General features: G+C 53.6%; 2 protein-coding genes across 2 annotated transcripts; both read left to right on the top strand.

Annotated features, from left to right (window-relative positions):
* Window positions 1-3,861: 3,861 nt before the first annotated feature.
* On the top strand, window positions 3,862-6,824 carry CGCA056_v012152 (uncharacterized protein; the record flags this gene model as incomplete). The annotated part of the gene is made up of 2 exons (XM_037327396.1): window positions 3,862-5,317; window positions 5,371-6,824. The coding sequence occupies 2 exons, from the start codon at window positions 3,862-3,864 to the stop codon at window positions 6,822-6,824; spliced, it is 2,910 nt and encodes a 969-aa protein (XP_037174308.1).
* A 3,454-nt stretch (window positions 6,825-10,278) lies between these two features.
* Window positions 10,279-11,250, top strand: CGCA056_v012151 (uncharacterized protein; the record flags this gene model as incomplete). The annotated part of the gene is made up of 1 exon (XM_037327395.1): window positions 10,279-11,250. One exon carries the CDS (start codon window positions 10,279-10,281, stop codon window positions 11,248-11,250), a length of 972 nt encoding a protein of 323 aa, XP_037174310.1.
* Between the last annotated feature and the right edge of the window lie 6,602 nt (window positions 11,251-17,852).

Here is a 17,852-nt window from a genome sequence, read left to right as displayed (position 1 = left end):
GATTGCTGCGGTGGTGCGTGCTGGTGTGAGGTGTTGTTTCCGGTACTGTTGTAAGTGGCCGTCGTCGTTACGCAATGGACGGCCGGTGCTGGTTGGCGGGCCGCATGGCTGGTTGGCTGCGGTGGCCCCCTCCATGGTCCCTTCAACGGACGGATCAGAGACATCCAGGATGAACGGTGCGGTCAATGTCTGAGTCTGGGGAAGCGCGCGCGGTGATGATGGCAACTTGGGTGTCGCAGTTTGGCTGATGGTTTTCTTTTGCCTTTTTCCTCTTGGTCTCTTTCCAAAATTGGGTTGTTGCAGACTGGCATTTCCTTTTTTTTTTTGGCCGCTGCACACCAACGCACCTCCGGCAGCTCTGACAGGTGCAGAGAACGCTAAGCAAGCACAGAGAAGAGAAAACCTAAGACGCGACGACGGCAGGCGAGGAGGGCATCCAAGACTTCAGGCTGTACGGATACTCTGTCAGTCTGACTTCCTGGTGGCTTCGGTTCTGGGCATGCCGCAGCTTGCTTGCAGGAAGAGAATCATCCGTACGGAAGCTCGTAGCAGATGGGTTGAATGGTGGGAAGCGGACGCCGGGGAGGTTTCTTATCCGGGCGAATCCCCTGTCGCGTCTCTGCTCCTGGTCTTTGCAACCAGTGGGTATTTTGCCAAATGGTGTCGTTGTCGACGACGACTCCTTGCTCTGTTGGACGCGGTTGAGTGTTCGCAGAATCATCGCAGACCCTCACCCAAGTCCCGTCAGCAATCAGTGGAGCAGAGAAGGACCCCCCAGATCGGGCCATCTGGACCGCAAGTGCAGGGGTTGAAGGGGTCGCGAAGGTGTGTGCCTGCGCTAGTGTTTCCGCTTAAACGTTTTGGGCTCGTCATTGGCCCGCTGTGCTCTCTCTGGCCCCACCTCGAGACTCTGGGAGACAGGGGCGTGACGGAGAGTGACCCCCCAGGCGGGGCAGGAGCGTTGAAGCGTTGGAGCTAAGAAGGAGCGCCCCCTGCCCCCTGGCACGCGAAGTGCAGCCAATGGAAGCCACAGTCCCCTTGGTGAGCCGTGCTTTCCTTCCATCTGCCACTTTGGGTGCTCGACCTCCTAAAAATTGCAGCGAGAGCAGGCGCAATTGCAATTGCAGCCAGGGGCAACCCGTCACACATGCTCTTCCTCCTTTCGAAATAGCCGCCTCCATATTGCCAAGTGCCCTGCAAAAAGCGTGCCTGACTATTGAATTGAACGACGCCTCACACTTGCCATTGCCAGACAGAGTCTACCTAGGCATTCGTAGATAGAGATGATGACTGAGACTTCTCAACGGCCTCTGCGTTTGCGCTCTTGTTGGATCTTGACGTGACTCTCTCTCGGGAACCGTCTCGTTGGTGACATGACCAACACCCCTCCCCCCCCCACCGGCCAGGTCTTTCATTTCACTGTTGCGGCTCCATTCTTTGATTGAGTTGGGGTTGTCGTTTGCGCAATCCCGTCCCAGGCCATGGGCACGTACCCGTATCTCGATTTTAGATAGCAGCGCATCTTGAAGTCTCGGCGTATCATTCTTTTCCTCGTACCTGCCTGTGTACGGCGTACAGATAGACTGACAGGAGCACTGCAAAAAGGACAAGACTGACTCCAAAACTACGCATCCCTGATTACCCCCGGTGGAGCTGTGTGCTTGTCCTGCTCGCCATCAACGGACAAATGGGCTGTCACTCAGGCCAGACCACACCCCAATATTGAAGCGCACCCCCGTCGTCGATAGACCCATTCGATCCAATCCAGAGCCCCCCGAACACTCCAAGCCTCTTCTGGCTCTGGCACCTGGCCAGCCCTTCCTCTTTTTGACTCCGGGGGATCCCTCTCATCCCCTCTTGTCCCGTCTCGACTCCTCTTTCGACCTCTCCCCGTCGAGTCCTGTCCCGTCTTCTTCTGCCACCTCCCCGTCCCTCCTCCTCGACATTTGCACGCCGCCGCTTGCGAGCGAACGAGCACGAACGACAGACAACCAACGACACTCCTCGTCGTCCCGTCCGCACAGTCGTCGAGTCGACCAACATCCCACCTGTCGTTGCTGTAACACTGTGAGATCGCCCTGTCCAAGTCCCTCGACAGATCCCCGATAGCCCATCTCCGTGTGTCGTCGTCGCCTACGGATACCACTCTCGCACAACACCCACAGACCCGGGACACCCTACGCACACGCACTCACACACACCGGAACCCAGCTTTTTTCACTTCTCGACTTTCTTTTTCTTGCTGTTCAGTCGTCCTCGGTCGACACCTCTTGGCCTTTGCTTGCTTCTCCCGCTGCCAGCTCGGGAATTTCAGCAAAAAATAAACCGCTACCGCCTTGTCTTGAAGACAAAGCCGACCCTTCTCTTAACCCAACTGCCATCCCTCCGTCTCGGACAGGAGAAGAAGAGGAAACAACTCGATCCCGCGTCATTTTCATTTGCTGCCGCTGCCTCGGGCTCTCTCATCTTGTTCTCTACGGGTTCCAAACAATCCATCGACCTCCCCACGCGGCCTCACCTGTCAGTTCGCACATCATATCACCCATCGAATCCACCACGGGCCTTCTTCTTCGCCTGATTGTCTCTTGATCTTCAAATCTTCAGACGTCAGTCACAAGGTTCCCCCAGAGAGGTGCTGCCTCCCCGACGCCGGACACACCCTGCCCGTTCCGCCCGTCTGAAACACTCTCAGTCCCTCCCGCCAGCACCGCAAGACCCAGTGTGTGTCGTGCACCCATCCGCGCCCGTCTCACCCACCTGATTTCTCTTGTCAAGTCGTGCAGACAGACACTCACGTCGTGCCGCTTCGCCGACCATCGTAGCCAGCACTCCTGCGCGCGCTTCAGACGTCGATGCCATCATCTTCCAGCCATCCATCATCCTGTGTCTGTTGTCGACTGTCGCCGTCCAGCATCGCTGTTCAGAGCAACGACAACGACGACAAATTCTCCCAGGCGGGCGAATCACGTTGGACAAAAGCAAAGTCTCGAAACACCAACTGTACGTGATCCCCTTTGGGACTCCCCCTACCCGTGGCCCGGCTGTTCAGGTATTCCCTGCTTTGGGGGGTGTGGCCGACCTGAAGCGACCCTCCCGAACCGCCGGGAACCTCCTGCTTCTGCACCTGGGCAAGAGTGGCAGAGTCTCTCACGCGGCGTTGTGCAGACAGACAGTACATGCTGCCTTGCTTGCCTGCCTTGCCTCACTCCTCGCCTCTTCTTTCTGTTCTGTTCTGTCTCTCAAACCCTTCACACTCTCCAGTGCTGACCTGGACTTTCCCACGATAGATCGTCGGAGCCTCGTTTTTCATTCCCTACTACCCTAATTAATTCATCTAACATTCTCTTTCCCTGCTGCCGCACCCGCGGACGCAGTTCATTCCTTCGCCGCCTTTCCTTTCTTCATTCGCCACCCCTCCGATCGCATTTCGCCATCGTCTAGACTTCGATTCTCGTTTTAATAGGCCTGGTTCCTGTTTTCAATCTCGCGCAGTTACACCGCCTCGCAATAGAGTTGAGCGACCTTCGTTTGATATACCCACCCGCCAGTCGTTTCTGTCCGCGAAACTGCGTCGAGCACCTACAGCAAACCACGCTGTCATTCGAGCTTATACGAGCAACTAGTCGTCGGGCAATTTCGAAAGCGCCGCCGCATCAGCCAACTATCGGAGACCCGCAGCAATCACTGTCGTAGAATCTGCACCCAGGTGATACCGCAGGGCGAATGGTTTAATTGTCGTGTCTGGACGCGCAGGTACCTTGAAACGGAAAAGAAAAAGCAGAGAGGCAGGAAAAGGAGACTCTGATGTCGCTGGACCGAATTCACGAGTACTAAATGAGTCAACCCCAATATGGAAAAGATATGGATCGACCACCTATTGCAGGATCCGTCAAGCGGGCGCGAGAGCGGGCTCAAGCCGGATTTCCGAGGGACCAGTACGCACCGCCGTCCGCAACACGATTCCCGATAATGGAAGAGGACTTGGACAGCCCCACGGATGTCTCACCACCGCCGAGCCGCCAGAACCCCGATCCCGCACCGTCACGAATCCCGAGACCATTACCTCCGGCCGCGCTACAGAACAAAGATGGCGGCATCGGCATGGCCATCTCGCGGCCTACGCAAATCCCCCAATGGCCGCTGCCCGGACCCATCCCGTCCCCATCCCCCGAAGCCGAGCCGTACCGACCTCCCCCAGGAAGGGGACCACCACCGCAACGCCCACCTCGCCCAAGTAGGGTCCCTTCGATTCTGGACAGCTCCCGAGTGCAAGAACACACTCCCGTATTTCAGTACACCCCCCAGATCGGACGAGAATCGACGCTGAGCCAAGATCCCTCGTCCGCACCACTCACCCCGTCATCGAGACATACGCAGTCGTCAATGTCTTCCGTAGGATCGATTCCGGATTTCCCATTGCCATCGACCATTCCTCCCGCTCCGATCCCGCCACCTCCTCCCGCCGCTCTGCCGAGACGGAGCGTCACCCTCGGACCTCCTCCGTCGTCTCGACGAGGTGATTCGTCCTTCTATTCCAATGCTTCATTTGTTTCTCCGATTCCCGAAGAGAGCCCAAGGTCGAGGTCGCATACCTCATTTGCTTCTAGCGCCGCTATGCCAGAGAGTTGGGGCAGTCAATCGCCAGGATTCAGCCCAGGATACCCCGATGAATTTTACGAGGATGATGCGTACTCCACGGAGGAAGACGAGGACAACAGCAGAGCAAGCACGGCGCAGTATGGCGAAGGTGACGAAAGCAAGCTCGTCAGGAGCGCGAGTGTTGGTAAGATGCAAAAACCATCAATCGTAATGAACCGAGCTCCGAGCGGCGGCGACCCGTTACCGCAGGAAGCATTCAGACCAACACCATCACCTCTCCAGAACCAGCTCCCGCACAGCCCCTTCGACAACGGCACAGGCTATCTTGAGGGGTCCAGTTCCTCAGGAACGGTGCCCACGATGGCAGCTACGGCAACCATGCCTTCAGTGACAGCTGATGCCATGCTGGGAGCGTTTGCTGCTGCCAGTTCAACAAACCCGGAGGAAATGAGAAAAGTCACACCCGAGCCACGGCCGTACAACCGCCTATCGGCGATTCGTCGCCCGCCAAAGTTGGGCCTAGACATGAACTCTGTCAGAGAGATGGAGTCCAGAGGCAGTATGACCAGTTTGCCAGACTTGATCAAACGCGCAACTCGCTTAGCCGCGCTTATTGACCGAGGACGCCGGCCTGCAAGCAGATTTGACATGGACGGAGAATGGCCGGATGAGAAGGCGTTTGGGCGTGAGGGGGAGCACCAAATGGCAAACATGTCAGGTGAGTGAAATGAAGTTTTTTTTCCATAGTCATCCGCTAACGTCGTCAACCAGCTGCTGAAAAACATCAGTCAGGACTCTCTGACATGTTGGCTGCGTTTCCTCCTCCAGCAACAACTCCTAATCCTCCCCAGCGCGGCAGCTGGTTCAGGCGTAACTCTCATGGATCATGGCCTCTTGCACCAGGAAGCCGTGGCGGTACGCCAGTACAACCCATGACACGCGCCATGGCAGCCAGATCATCTCCCTTGGCAAGGTTAGAGTCCAACAGCGATGAGGGCTCCGTCAAACGTAAGAGAAGGTGTTGCGGCCTACCACTCTGGGCCTTTATTTTGATTGTTGTCATTGTTTTGGGTATCATCGCCGCTGCCATCATCGTTCCTCTCGAGTTCTTCGTCTTTCGGAAGAACAGGACAGGCAGCACTCCCACTACTGAGCCGGCTCTGGGTCAATGCCAGAACCAGCTCAAGTGTGAGAACGGCGGTACGAATGTCATTTCGCAGAATGTCTGCTCATGCATTTGCACGAATGGATTTACCGGTCAGACTTGTTCCGTGGCCGGCGCAACCGGATGCACCACCACCACTATCACCGGCACCTCATCTAATTTCAATAATGTCACCCTCGGCCAGGCGATACCCCGCCTCCTTCAGCAGGCTCAGACCAATTTCACCGTCACCTTGGACGGAACCGACATTCTGGCAAAGTTCAACACGGAGAGCCTCTCTTGCATTGCGCAAAACTCGCTTGTTACCTTTGATGGGCGCTCAACTCGCCAAGGCACCACCAACTCGCAAGAGGTGGTTGCCAACGTGGGCGTCAACGCTGACAACATACCGATCCAAATCATCACGCTTCTTCCTGGGCAGGCGACGACGATTACCTTCAACTTTATCGAGACTGGTGCCGTTATTGGTCCCTCTGGCGACATTGTTGGCGGGTTCACGACCCTCTCAGGCCCATTCCGCGTCACGACGATCCACGCCTCCAGCTCGACCATGTGGGCTACTATCCCTATGATGCCCACGCCGACGACAATCAGCTCGAGCTCGACGGCTCCAGCCACGATGCCTACAATTCCGCCGGCAACCTCGGTGCCGCCGACGACAACTTCAACGCCACCGACGACAACATCGACACAGGGGCCTCTGGTTCCCTCGGTACCTGTATCTCCATCGCCGTCGCCCACGCCTACGTTCAGCGTCACGGAAGAGACTCTTGACTTTGCGAGAGTCGCCGTGCTGCTTATTCTCGAGAGGCAGAACCTGATGGCCGCGACGACAGCGCAGACGGTGCTCCAGCGGTTCTTCACGCAGGCAGGCACAGGCAGTCGGACATCGAACGGAGGCGTCGCCTTCAGCCAGGCATTGAATGTGACGCTCGGCGGAGGTAATTCGGTAGACCTTGTCCACTTCCTTGTCAACGTCCCCGGAAACACCACGACGCCAACGACGATGACGGCGACGAACAGCACCTCATCCGGTGTTGTCGCCGCAGAAGGGAGCTGAATTCGCGCCACGTGAGGATGGGGGACGGTGTTCAGTATGATGAAGGTCGTCGACGGCGTGCCGAGGGGTAAACCAAAACATGTACATAGTGACGCTTAATGAGGTGATGAGCTGCCAAACCCGAGCAGCAAAAGGATGGAATGTAGGCACGCCGGCGCCCCCCGATCATCCTGTATTAAAAAAGAAGTAGTGTGGCCCTTTTTTTCTATTTTTCTATAGCTTTGGAAGTGGAGGAGGAGGAGGAGGATATCAGCACGCGTAGCGTCTTCGTTGTGTACGAGTAGGAAGCCAGTCAGCGAGGGCGTTGAGACTTTTTGGAGAAGTCGAGGAGCTGTGCAGATACCATTGATATCAATCAAGACATAATCCGGTCTGATGACAACATTTTGACTCGTTCCCCATACCTTGCCGTGACGCTGCCATGAATTGTTCTCAAAATGCACGCAATACGGTCCCCATTGTCATTGTTTGTTCGCGCAGAGGGATATACTTCGGACCAGACGTCATTCTCATCAGACATTTTTTCTCGCTGTTTGTGCATGTTGGTCACGAAATGGCCCCAGCGGTGGGATGGTATCCATACGGCTCCCCATCAGACAGGATCGTCGTCGGGGATCGCCGCCGGAGGCGATTTCTTTGAATTTAATCTCGCGGAACCAAGGAGAAAAAGGCACGAACGGCATGTTCACTCCTCGTGGTGGGTTCAGGTTGGTTCTTTTCTCCGCTCGGGAAGGATGGATTGTTCGCTTGCAACTGGACGGTACCAAAAAGTTTTAGCGTCGCAGGGCCGGCAATCCCCCGTCTAGATTTCTTCGACTACTGGACGGATCCATGGAGAGAGAGAATGAACGGGTGCAGCAGCAGGTCTGGAACTTCCTTGACATCTCCGTTGGGTGGGTTAAGGGTTTGTGCTTTTCTGTTCTAAACTTCCTCGTTAGGGCGGCGGTTTTAGTGAAAAGGATATAGATGGAGCAGGGAGCCACCCGATCTCCATAAATGAAGCTTCGGCGCTCCGAGGAAGGGAATTTGGCCGTGAGTTTGGATTGAGTGCGCGGTATTTTGGGGGCATTGGTTGGTGGTGATTGGCGCGTTGCGGTCGATTTCATATTGATTGGAGGCACAATTTCTATGCGACGATAGCTGTTGGTTAGCGAAGGGGTGGACAACACGTGTCTAGAGTGTTGTTTACGCTGTTTTAGAGGAAATTTGCAAAGAAAAAGAAGTGAACATCCAGGGAATGTGCGTTTTGTGGGTTCCTTTTTGGACAAAGATAGAAACCGGGGAAGATGTGTGGCCGGCCCGCTGGCATTGAACGAGTGCCGTTCTCTGGTGATGACTCGGAAGAGGTGAGCCGGTCAGGCCGGTGAGAGTACGAGAGTGCGAGTAAGTTTTGATTTATCCTTTCAGGATTGAGGCTGAAAGACTAGATTGAAGTGAGGTCATTGAGGGGGGAGGCCGTGTAGCCTTGCTTACCGGTGGAGGATGGAATGAGTCGTGGGCTTATGCTTTTTTACGGATAGAGATTGACGATCCAAGATTGCAGATTGTAAATGAGGCCGAGGCGAGGGGAAGTTGTGATGCGCGGGTGATGGTGAGGGCGCTAGGACGGATGCGGAAGGGTGGGAAGGTGGTGGTTTGCTCTTTCTCAATTTCACCGGCGAAAATTTGAGTTGCCGATGCCTTGGCGTAGTTTATCTTCAGCGTGCTCTTCGTGTTCACTGTTCAAAGTCTGTTGATATCGTGGGTTTTTGCGCTGCGCTCTTGGCTTTTCCGCTTCTCGGCTGCCCAGTTTCGGTCTGCCGGGCATGGCGTGCCAGCCTGGGTAATCGCTCTCGCCAGGGGACGCGGTCGTGGGAACACAGCCCCTCTCTGCGCGTGGTATGAAGAAGGGCATCGGTAGCGTGGCGTGGGGGATGGCGGCCCCCCGGGAGCCAGACTTGCAGTCTTGTTGGAGTCTTCTTTTTTTCTTTGGTCAAATCAGTGTCGCTAGACTCCGTCTGCCGTCCCCAGTCACCCTCCGCCCCTCGACACCCCCTTTCAAGGCGCAGATGTGGCCCTCCATTGCAAGGGTACCTGCATCGGTGGTCCCCCCCGGTTCGCCATCGCCTTTCGCAATAGAAATGGGGCAGGTTTTCTGACAGGGGTGGCCCGCTGTCTGCTCCGGCGTCTGGATAAGACGGAGAAGCAAGCAACTGGGACTTTGGGAGGCGAGAGCGAAAGTGAAGAGAGAAAAAAGAGTCTGCTGTGTGGGAGTCGTTATTGAAAGGGGGAGGAATAGTTGAATAATTGGACCTTGGAAAAACGGCCGAACCAGAAGCTGTCAATCAGTGTCATCGGGTGGTCTTGAAACCTGTCGCCCACCTATCATCCGGTCTCTGCGACCTGAGCAGACAGTTGGTTCGTCTGTGAGGAGGGGGGACTTCTCGAGTAGGAAGGTGAGGCAAGGTCGAGGTGCGGGAATAAGAGGCGTTAAGAAGGACGATGTCAGCGGCAGGCTGATGGCTGAAGCAGTCGCGTACAGTACCGCAGTAGACAGATCGTAGCCGTGAGTGGCTCGACGCAACCATCGTGTCGCAAGCGGCGGCGTCGTTGCATGCCACACTGAGGAGTTGAAGAGTCAATCAATGCCGGGTGCCCTGCCCTGCCCTGCCACGTCCTGGGAAGCTCGAGCACACACGAGAAGAGTCTAAAGAAGGGGAAACGGCCGAAAAGGGCGAAGGGCGGCAGGCTGGTGATGGTGGACGGGAGGAGAATTAAGTGCAAGGCCGCCGAGCAGCGTGGTAAGGCAAGGTAGCAGAGCCCACTTGGTTGCAGTGAACTGCCTTAGCCTTAGAGGGGACGGGACTGGGAGGGAAAGGGAAAGAGCTGATTGATGGTGCATTTTGGGTGCTGGTTGCATCCATCCATCCTGACTGGACTGTCCCGGGCTGTCAATCTGAACCTGGAAGTGTGGGCTCGCTCTGCCGCTGCCGTTGCTGCTGCCGCAGCCCGGGTGACCCCTTCCTTGCGCCTCCTTCCCTCTTTCTCTCGTCCCTCATTCTCAACCGCTACCTTTCCCTCCTTCTCAACCTCCTCCTCCCCTCTGCCTTCAACCTCATTCCCTCATTTGCGACACGACCGAGGGGGGAAGCGTTCCTACACACTTCCAATCGCTCACCTGCTCTACTATACATCAGAGCCTACTTCCGGTCGCTTCCTGTGCTACATCAACTACGCTACTCATTGCATTGACTCAAGGCCGGCTACTGAGGGAGGACCTCAACGCGCGCACACATCGAAAGCCTCCGTCTGGCGCGATCCCACGCCTAAGCCTTCGGGGCTCGCCCAGCACTATCTAAGCTGGGACAAAGAGAACTCTCCGCGCAGAAGCTCGACCTCAATCTCTGAATCGACATCTCATAGCTACCTCTCATACACCACTTACTCACCATCACCAACCCCCAGCTCGCCCACCATGTCCTACAATCATCAGCAGTCAGACTCCATCTCCAACGCCATGTATCCCGCCGATTCTTCCTACACACCAGGCGGCGGCGCTCAAAACCGCCAATCCACAAACTCCCTCGCCAATGCCCTGTATCCCGTCGACTCCGGATACACACCCGGCGGCCAAAATCACCACCCATCAGACTCCCTCGCCAATGCCGCCTACCCCCAAGACTCTGCCTACCGCCCCGCTGCCCCGACATCCCACCCAGACGACAAGCTCGCCATGCCTCAAGCACGCTACTCCCAGTCTTACAACACCGCAGCCATGACAGGGCCCGGGGCTGCCAGTCGCCAAGCTCCCACAACAGCATACCCTCAGTACCCGCCCGCCACACAACAACCGCAGGCCTGGACCCCGACGCACGATCCGTACTCCCCTGCCGTGACCCCGTGGAGCCCCGATGGCATGTCCGCCGCGAACCCGAACCTGCCGCCACCGCCGCCGTACGACCCCTCGAGGCCCGGGACAGGAGCGACTGGCACAAGTACGCCGAGGGACCCAACTTCGCCAAACCCGAGTGAGAGCGCACTTCTTGGGCAGCAGCAACAGCAGGCGGTTGGACAGCAACGTGGGGTGCCTGCTCAATCTCAGAGCATTTACACAGCTTCGCCGCAAGTCCAGCAACAACAACAGCAAGCACCAGCACCCGCAGCACCGCACATTGCAGACCCAGAAGGACAAGATGGACAGCAGCCGAGGGCGTACTTGCAATCAATGACGGGTGGCATGCCTGCTTACGGTAACAGCCCGGGCGGTCTGGGGCCGGTTGCCAAGGCGCGCAAGAAGAAGAAGCAGAAGCTCGCCATCCTCGCCGCAGTTCTCTGTGCCATATTGCTGCTCCTGATCGGTTTGATTGTGGGCGTGTTGGTTGGCATCGTCAATCGCAAGGATGACAAGCCACCCCCACCAGGACCGACCGGGCCCAGGATGATGTAAACCGGAGAATTTCAATCTGAATTGAAGGCGAGAAAAGCGAGAGACTCGTTCCCGCGGGGCCGATATGTCTGGGTGGCGACGTATCGCTCCCCGGAGAGGGAAAGTCAGGGCGTTATTTACGACGAACCCGTCGATTTTGACGGGTTTGGGCAATTACTTCAACCAATACCCCGTTACGTTTTTACATATTTTGACAACTTTTCTTTGTTTTCATACCAACCACCCAACCTTATTTCTTCTTGGCATTATTTGAGCGTCGCACGGCGGATGGGGCGGGGAGCATTGAGGCAAGCGACGTTTAATGTTTGATCAACCTAGGGACGGACTATGGAAGGTGTTGTGCGAAGAGGCAACGGCGATTGAGCGGTGATATATATACATACACATCATGGCATACGGGCGACTTTGCAGCCGATGGTGGGCTTATAGACGATGGACAGAGCCGCGAGAGCGTGCTATGAGATTGGAATGAAATGAAAGCGTACGTTGATCAAGAACTATGCGCCTTCTGGGATACGTGATACTTGCGATAACATACTTCAAGCCTTCGCTTTGCGAAGCACTTGGGAGTTAGCATTGGAGCTGTCCACCTGCTTGTATTGAGATTTCTGGCGACGCGAGCCTTCTCGCAAGGGCGTCGGAGCGATGCCTGATCTTCCCCCGCGCACACGGTTCTACCAACCGAACTGCGACCATCCGGGGAATATTCCAAGGATATATGCCAGGCGGCAATGGCTGACAGAGAAAGTGATTGACTGTCGGAAATACCGTGATAAGCTACTCTTGTCGAGGACGTTGTCGATTCGACTTTTACCTAGGAAGGATCAACTTGTCATGGTGGATGAGCGATACCATCCCAACATCGGGGCACCACAATATGTGGCCCACCACTCAATCTTGTTTTTGGACGGACTGGCTGCTCTTCTGCTCTGTGCTTTTATATCGCGGAGGTTTGAATAGGGGTCGTCCTTCGAAAGGTGAGTACGGTAGGCATATGGTAGGGTTGAGCTTAGCTGTGCTGGGTCTTGCGCTGACGAGATGAGGTCCGGACGTCATGATTCGAAGGTATAAAGATGGCATGTTGGAGCTTGATGTTACAATCTTCAGGAATGCCATTGCCACATGCGTCTTCGTTCAACTAGTGCGGGTCAATTCCTGGACGCTCGTCCAAAGACTTTGCTGTGATCTCGCGCGGAGGAACGTGGGCTTTGGGCGGCCATGTCGGTCGTGATTCATCGTCTTCCATGTCCTGGTGTTGGGCATGAATACACCCCGACAGATATCTCGAGGCCCTGTAGGAATTGTCGTACAAGAGGCCAAAAGCTCTGAGGAGCTGTTCTCGATACCGGAACGGTTGTCTTTGGTCAGGTCAGTGAGAAGCCGACCCGAGGATTTGTTCGTTGTGGGAGAAGTCGCATTAGCATTAGAACGTCTAATATAGCACCGGTCACATCGGGTCAGGACTTTTCAGCATGAGGCTTGGTCTACGCATGGTGCTGGTGTAACTTTATAAGACATCAGTAACGCATGACGTTTCTGCCCGCAATGATCGTTCTTTGTGGCTTTCACCTCTTGAATGTGCCATGGTGCTTTAATTTGCTCCGTCGGGTTGGCCTTGGCAAGGTTGATGGCAATTCCCCTTCTCCATTGGTGACACCACATGGTTCAGAGTATTGGTGAGAAATAAGATGAGAATAGCGAAGACGCAAACTGGCAACGATGGGTATTTCAAGAATGGGCTGAGATACAGATGCGATGCAAGCGCTTCAAGAACAGAACCGGCGTGACTTCTCATGTACATTCATCAATGATGCCCTGCTACAAAGCACCAGGTAGACCAGATTGTGTTCAAAGATGGGAGCGAGGCGACGTGGATCCTACTTTGTATCAAGTCACGAGCTAGCGTAGCTGAGGCTACATGAGGCAAGTAGACTACGCAGGCAGGGCCGCAATCTCTATGGAGAGACTGCATAGTCCACGCTGTGAGTCAATGAATTCTATATAAACAGGCTGACCGGCCGTCTCTAGACTAAAGTTGGGAAGGACAGAAGTCATACGCTGGTGCTCGTCTGTACCTGAATGATCCATCGGCCTCCCTACAGCTCGATCTTGATATTCCACAGTTATGAGTGCACAGTAGACGTAATATACATAAATATGTAATCTTGTTTGTGATTACTTCTGTGTTATGTTAATTGTATTTTGGACGTATTGGTGATGTGGCAGGCAGCGGAGGAAGAATCCGGACGACGGCGATGTGTATCCTGCAACGACGTGAAAGCGCCACAGGGTTCGATGTGGCCAGCGAAATACGAGTTATAGTAGGCAAGAAAGATTTCTCGACACCAGAAACTCTCGGGACCGCTTAGTGGTGGCATTGTGTGAGGAGCTCTGGCGGAAGCAGAATGTGCCGAGGGTCATACGTTCCCTGGCGCCGTAAGTGCTCAGTGTGGGATCAGCAGTGAGAGCAACAAGATAGCTATGAAAAGAACCGACATTCTGAAGTGAGGAAATCTTGGGAAGTAAAATGAGCTCTGTCAATCTATTTCTCCCCGTTTGAAGCAATGGTGCCTGAAGGCTGTATGACATCGTAACCTAGAGTGCTGTTTGGATAGCATCTCGGGGTGGGTGCCAACGGTTCACGGCTCCTGCGGATTTCCCCAGGATACATCCACCACGGTGAAAACTAGCGTCTAGGATGCGCATCTCGAAGCGTCGGAGAAGTAGTCCATTACGGTTCATCATCTGAACAGAATGCCTGGCAGATTGATGCTGTTGGCTAGAACAAAGCAAAGGCAAAGCCCGAACGTCAGATTGTCTGTGAGGACCCAATAACATGATGTTGGCTGGGATATTACATGAAATTCATTGTCGTCCCAAAGCTAGAAAAAATGGACTGACGTTAGCCGCTGTGCCTGTCGCAGGCCTCTCGGGCTTGAGATGGATCGATCAGACTTACAGCCCGGGTTGCCAACTAAGCAAATTTGTTCGAAACCCTTGGTCAAAATGGAATTGAATTTTTATATAAACATGTAATAGTTGCCCCTGTTGCCATACTGAGCGACAAGAGAAATACACCCAGTTCAACGCGAGGTGTCTGTGACAAGCAGTTAATTGTGCGACCCCCTGCATCAGTGATCTTCGACATATGCCAGTCTCAGCGAAGCTCCTGGAAGACGACATTAGTTTCGTTGTCCACACCTCTCTCACCAGTATTCGGGATCTTGTTGATGAATAAGATGAGCAGCTGGCGCGTGAAATACGTCAGTCCCTCAGGGACTTGAAGCTGGATCGCGATCACACCGTGAGTCAACTACGACTTTGCCAGACCGCCATGGTCCATTTTGTTGCTTGAAGACCGTATATCTATCCATCTGCACTTATGGACTCTTTTCATCCTCATATCCTCTGGGGGCATGCTTCCTTCACCAATCTGACTTGGCTAGCTGAGCCGCGTGGACCATAAACACCACGCTTTCAACATCTCTGTGTTGAACCAGCGGCAATCTTCACACTGTTGCGTCTCTACCTCATTATTCATGTCTATCTTCTACCTGGTTAAGAATCCAGAAGATTGACAAGCATTCAGAAAGTCACCCGTACCAGCTTGCTGCTATGGGTCATCTCCACTCAACGTTGGACGTTCTTCCCATCGTAAAGACAATGAGCACCTAGCCAGAAAACTTAGAAACAGCTTCATATGTTGCTAAAAAATCTCATCACGATGTGACAGAAATGCTAAGGTAGATCACCTGTGACTTGGAACCATTTGGCTTGGCATTATCGAGAGGTCAGAAACTTCAATCTTAGTTGGGAGGTTTGGAGACATACGTTTGAAATAAGCACATGAGCATTGCTTCGGCTATCCCACTGGAAGAAAAGATATAATTCTATTTATACGCCGGAAGCCGTTACGGACAAGAAAATAACAACAGTGTTCTCATTAATAATGATTTCTCGCCAAATGGAACAATTCTACAGGTCACATAATACGTCTTTTTATAGTGAAAAGATACCCTCCCTATGGTCATCTTGAGACTGGGGTCCTAGCTATCTGGTCTCATCTCTAAGAACTAGCATCGCACGCAGATTCTGATTTCACCTGAATCTTCCTTTTAATCTTTGTTCGGTATCTCGGCTTTGCAATCGTGAACTCTGCTCTCTCGCATTCAGCGAGACAGCCAGAAGGAGCTATAAAAGCTTTAGTCGCCCGCATTATAGTTAGTATTCAGATACTACGTTCCAGTTGCTAGCAACGGTAACTCATATGTATAATCCCCAAAGTATAGAGATGTTATTGGAAGGCGACTAGGCTCCTTTAACTTGAAGGTCAGAGGGCGACGCTGTGTGTGCTAAGAGCTCCTCGTGTTATCCATGGTCACATTGAGAGTAGATCTCTAGGGCAACTCCGTCAAAGGAGATAACTACAACTTCATTTTCTGCCGAAACAGGACCTTTCTCTGGCAAGTGCCCGTAGTTAAATACGATGCGTCGAGTCATCTCATCGCGGCACCTCCGTTTCCAGCCCCCCCGAGCACACACCCAGCCTTATTTAATCGCGGGCGGCACCTTGACACAAATTTCAATTGACCATACCAATCCATCGTCGAGGGTACCATTTCAGCACTCTTCGGGTTCTTGCCTGCGGCAGATATCCAGACTTCATCGCCCATGCTTGATGGCCTGGTCTCGCCGATCGACCTTTGTGACGATTGTGCTCGTGGTTTATTCACCATGACCAATACACGGGCAAGAGAGACGAAGCAGCTATCTTTCGAATTTCACTCGTGACAGTTGAAATGTCTTTCCAACATGATGAAGTCAACAAGTTGCAGACAGCCAAGTCACTCGACCCGCCCTACGTTCATTCTTGTTGCTGTCTGCTCCAACATCCTGTACGCTTGAGTTTGACTTATATACACATTCTGGTAGATTTTCCCTTCAAACAAGTTCTCACACTTTTCTCAAGACTAAGAGTTGCATAAAAAGGATGGCTGTTGGTGTTGATCGTCGCAAGCCACACCAACCCAATACGCAAGCCTTCCGAAGTCAGAGCAAGTGCCATTCGACGGCGGTCTGGGATGTTAGACTGAGATATACGCGTCGCATACCGATTCATCTATGAAGGGTCAACAAATAGTCCAAGAAGGAAATTTTCGTCCTTGTCCGGCGCTGATGGTATCAATAACCGGTGGGGCGATAGTCCAAAGACGTGTCCATCGCGTTCTACCGTAGGTAGTGTTACGTTGTCCTTCACACCCACTTGGTAGCAAATCCCTGAGTTTTATGTAAAACGCTGAATAGGGCTGTATTCACAAAATGTCTCCGCCGAACTAGTTGGGAAAAGTCGATCTTTCGTGATTCGGTTAACACATATCGCTTCAATAACGACTCGACCACGTATTCTAACGCATCCTCGGCAAGCTTAAAAGGCCAATGTCGTTGCGCTTCTCGAAAATCTATCATCCAAACCAAATCCAGTCGGATGTCGTCCCGGCTGCAATAAGTCCAATTTGATGCATGTGGCAATGGTTTGCACCATCGCAACTAGCCAGCTTGAACGTCGACGTCGCCGTCCACCATACCTCAATCACAAGCTTCCCATCTCGCTGCGATCGGTTGCATTGTGGATACAACCTGGAATAGTCAACGAACAGAGAAGCCCGAAGAAAAGAGAATCCAACAACTCCCGAGGCGAGCCAGCTCGCCACCCCTTCACACCGTTCACAGTGCTATCACCGCGGCTAGGTTTCCTAAGATTGGAGGACATGACAACTTGAGCCGAGCTTTTCGAGGAACTTCAGCTACTTCAACGCCGACTTGTTATCGCCAGAATTTTGTTCCCGTCTCTCATTGTCATGTCCTGAACTACAGACAGAGTAAGATTCCCAGTCGCTTCGCCTCGATGTGCCTCGGACATGTCAAGACTTTGGTCTCACGCAGCATATAACCCGCCCTAAAACCAACGTGTTGACTCTTCTTAACCGACGACAAATACGGATCGCATCCTTGCAGTCTATTATCCCAGCAAAATGTGAGAACTCTATTCTCTTCTTCGGCTCGAAACAGAAGAAGAATATGAAGCCTGTCACGCCGACCAGGCTCCTCTCAAACCAACCCCGAATACCCTCGAAACAAAGCAGGACGACACTGACGAACAGCGACTCATGGTCCAGCAAACTTACCACATTCGTGGATCGTGCCAGAACATGGCATAACTGCATTCTTGACAACCGCCACCAAACGATCAACCTGGACTAAGTGTACACACTGCTTGCCATCTTGATGCAAATAACGGTTTTGCATCATCTGCGCCGCTTTATACTTGCCCAAACAAATGGCCACGGAAGATGACTTGAAAAGCGTATGACGCATTCCCGGCGACTGTGGTCTCACTCTCTTGCAGATGCCCCTCGTCTCGGCCCGTGTCGTCTGTCATGAGCCGATCTCGCCATGCGTATTCACCAAGCGCGTAGCAACGGAAAAGGCAGCAGGTCCACGCATATAAGGAAGGAACGAGCTCTTCAAACCTACTCTCACAGAAGCCAATTGGTATGTTTTGTTATGTATGCTGCACGATAGTTACTCAAGCAAACGTACGT

Source organism: Colletotrichum aenigma (assembly GCF_013390185.1).
Source record: "Colletotrichum aenigma strain Cg56 chromosome Unknown KSG_Cg56_contig08, whole genome shotgun sequence".
NCBI lineage: Eukaryota > Fungi > Ascomycota > Sordariomycetes > Glomerellales > Glomerellaceae > Colletotrichum > Colletotrichum aenigma.
The sequence above is the reverse complement of the archived record's forward strand: the minus strand, read 5'-3'. Positions and strand labels throughout refer to the sequence as shown.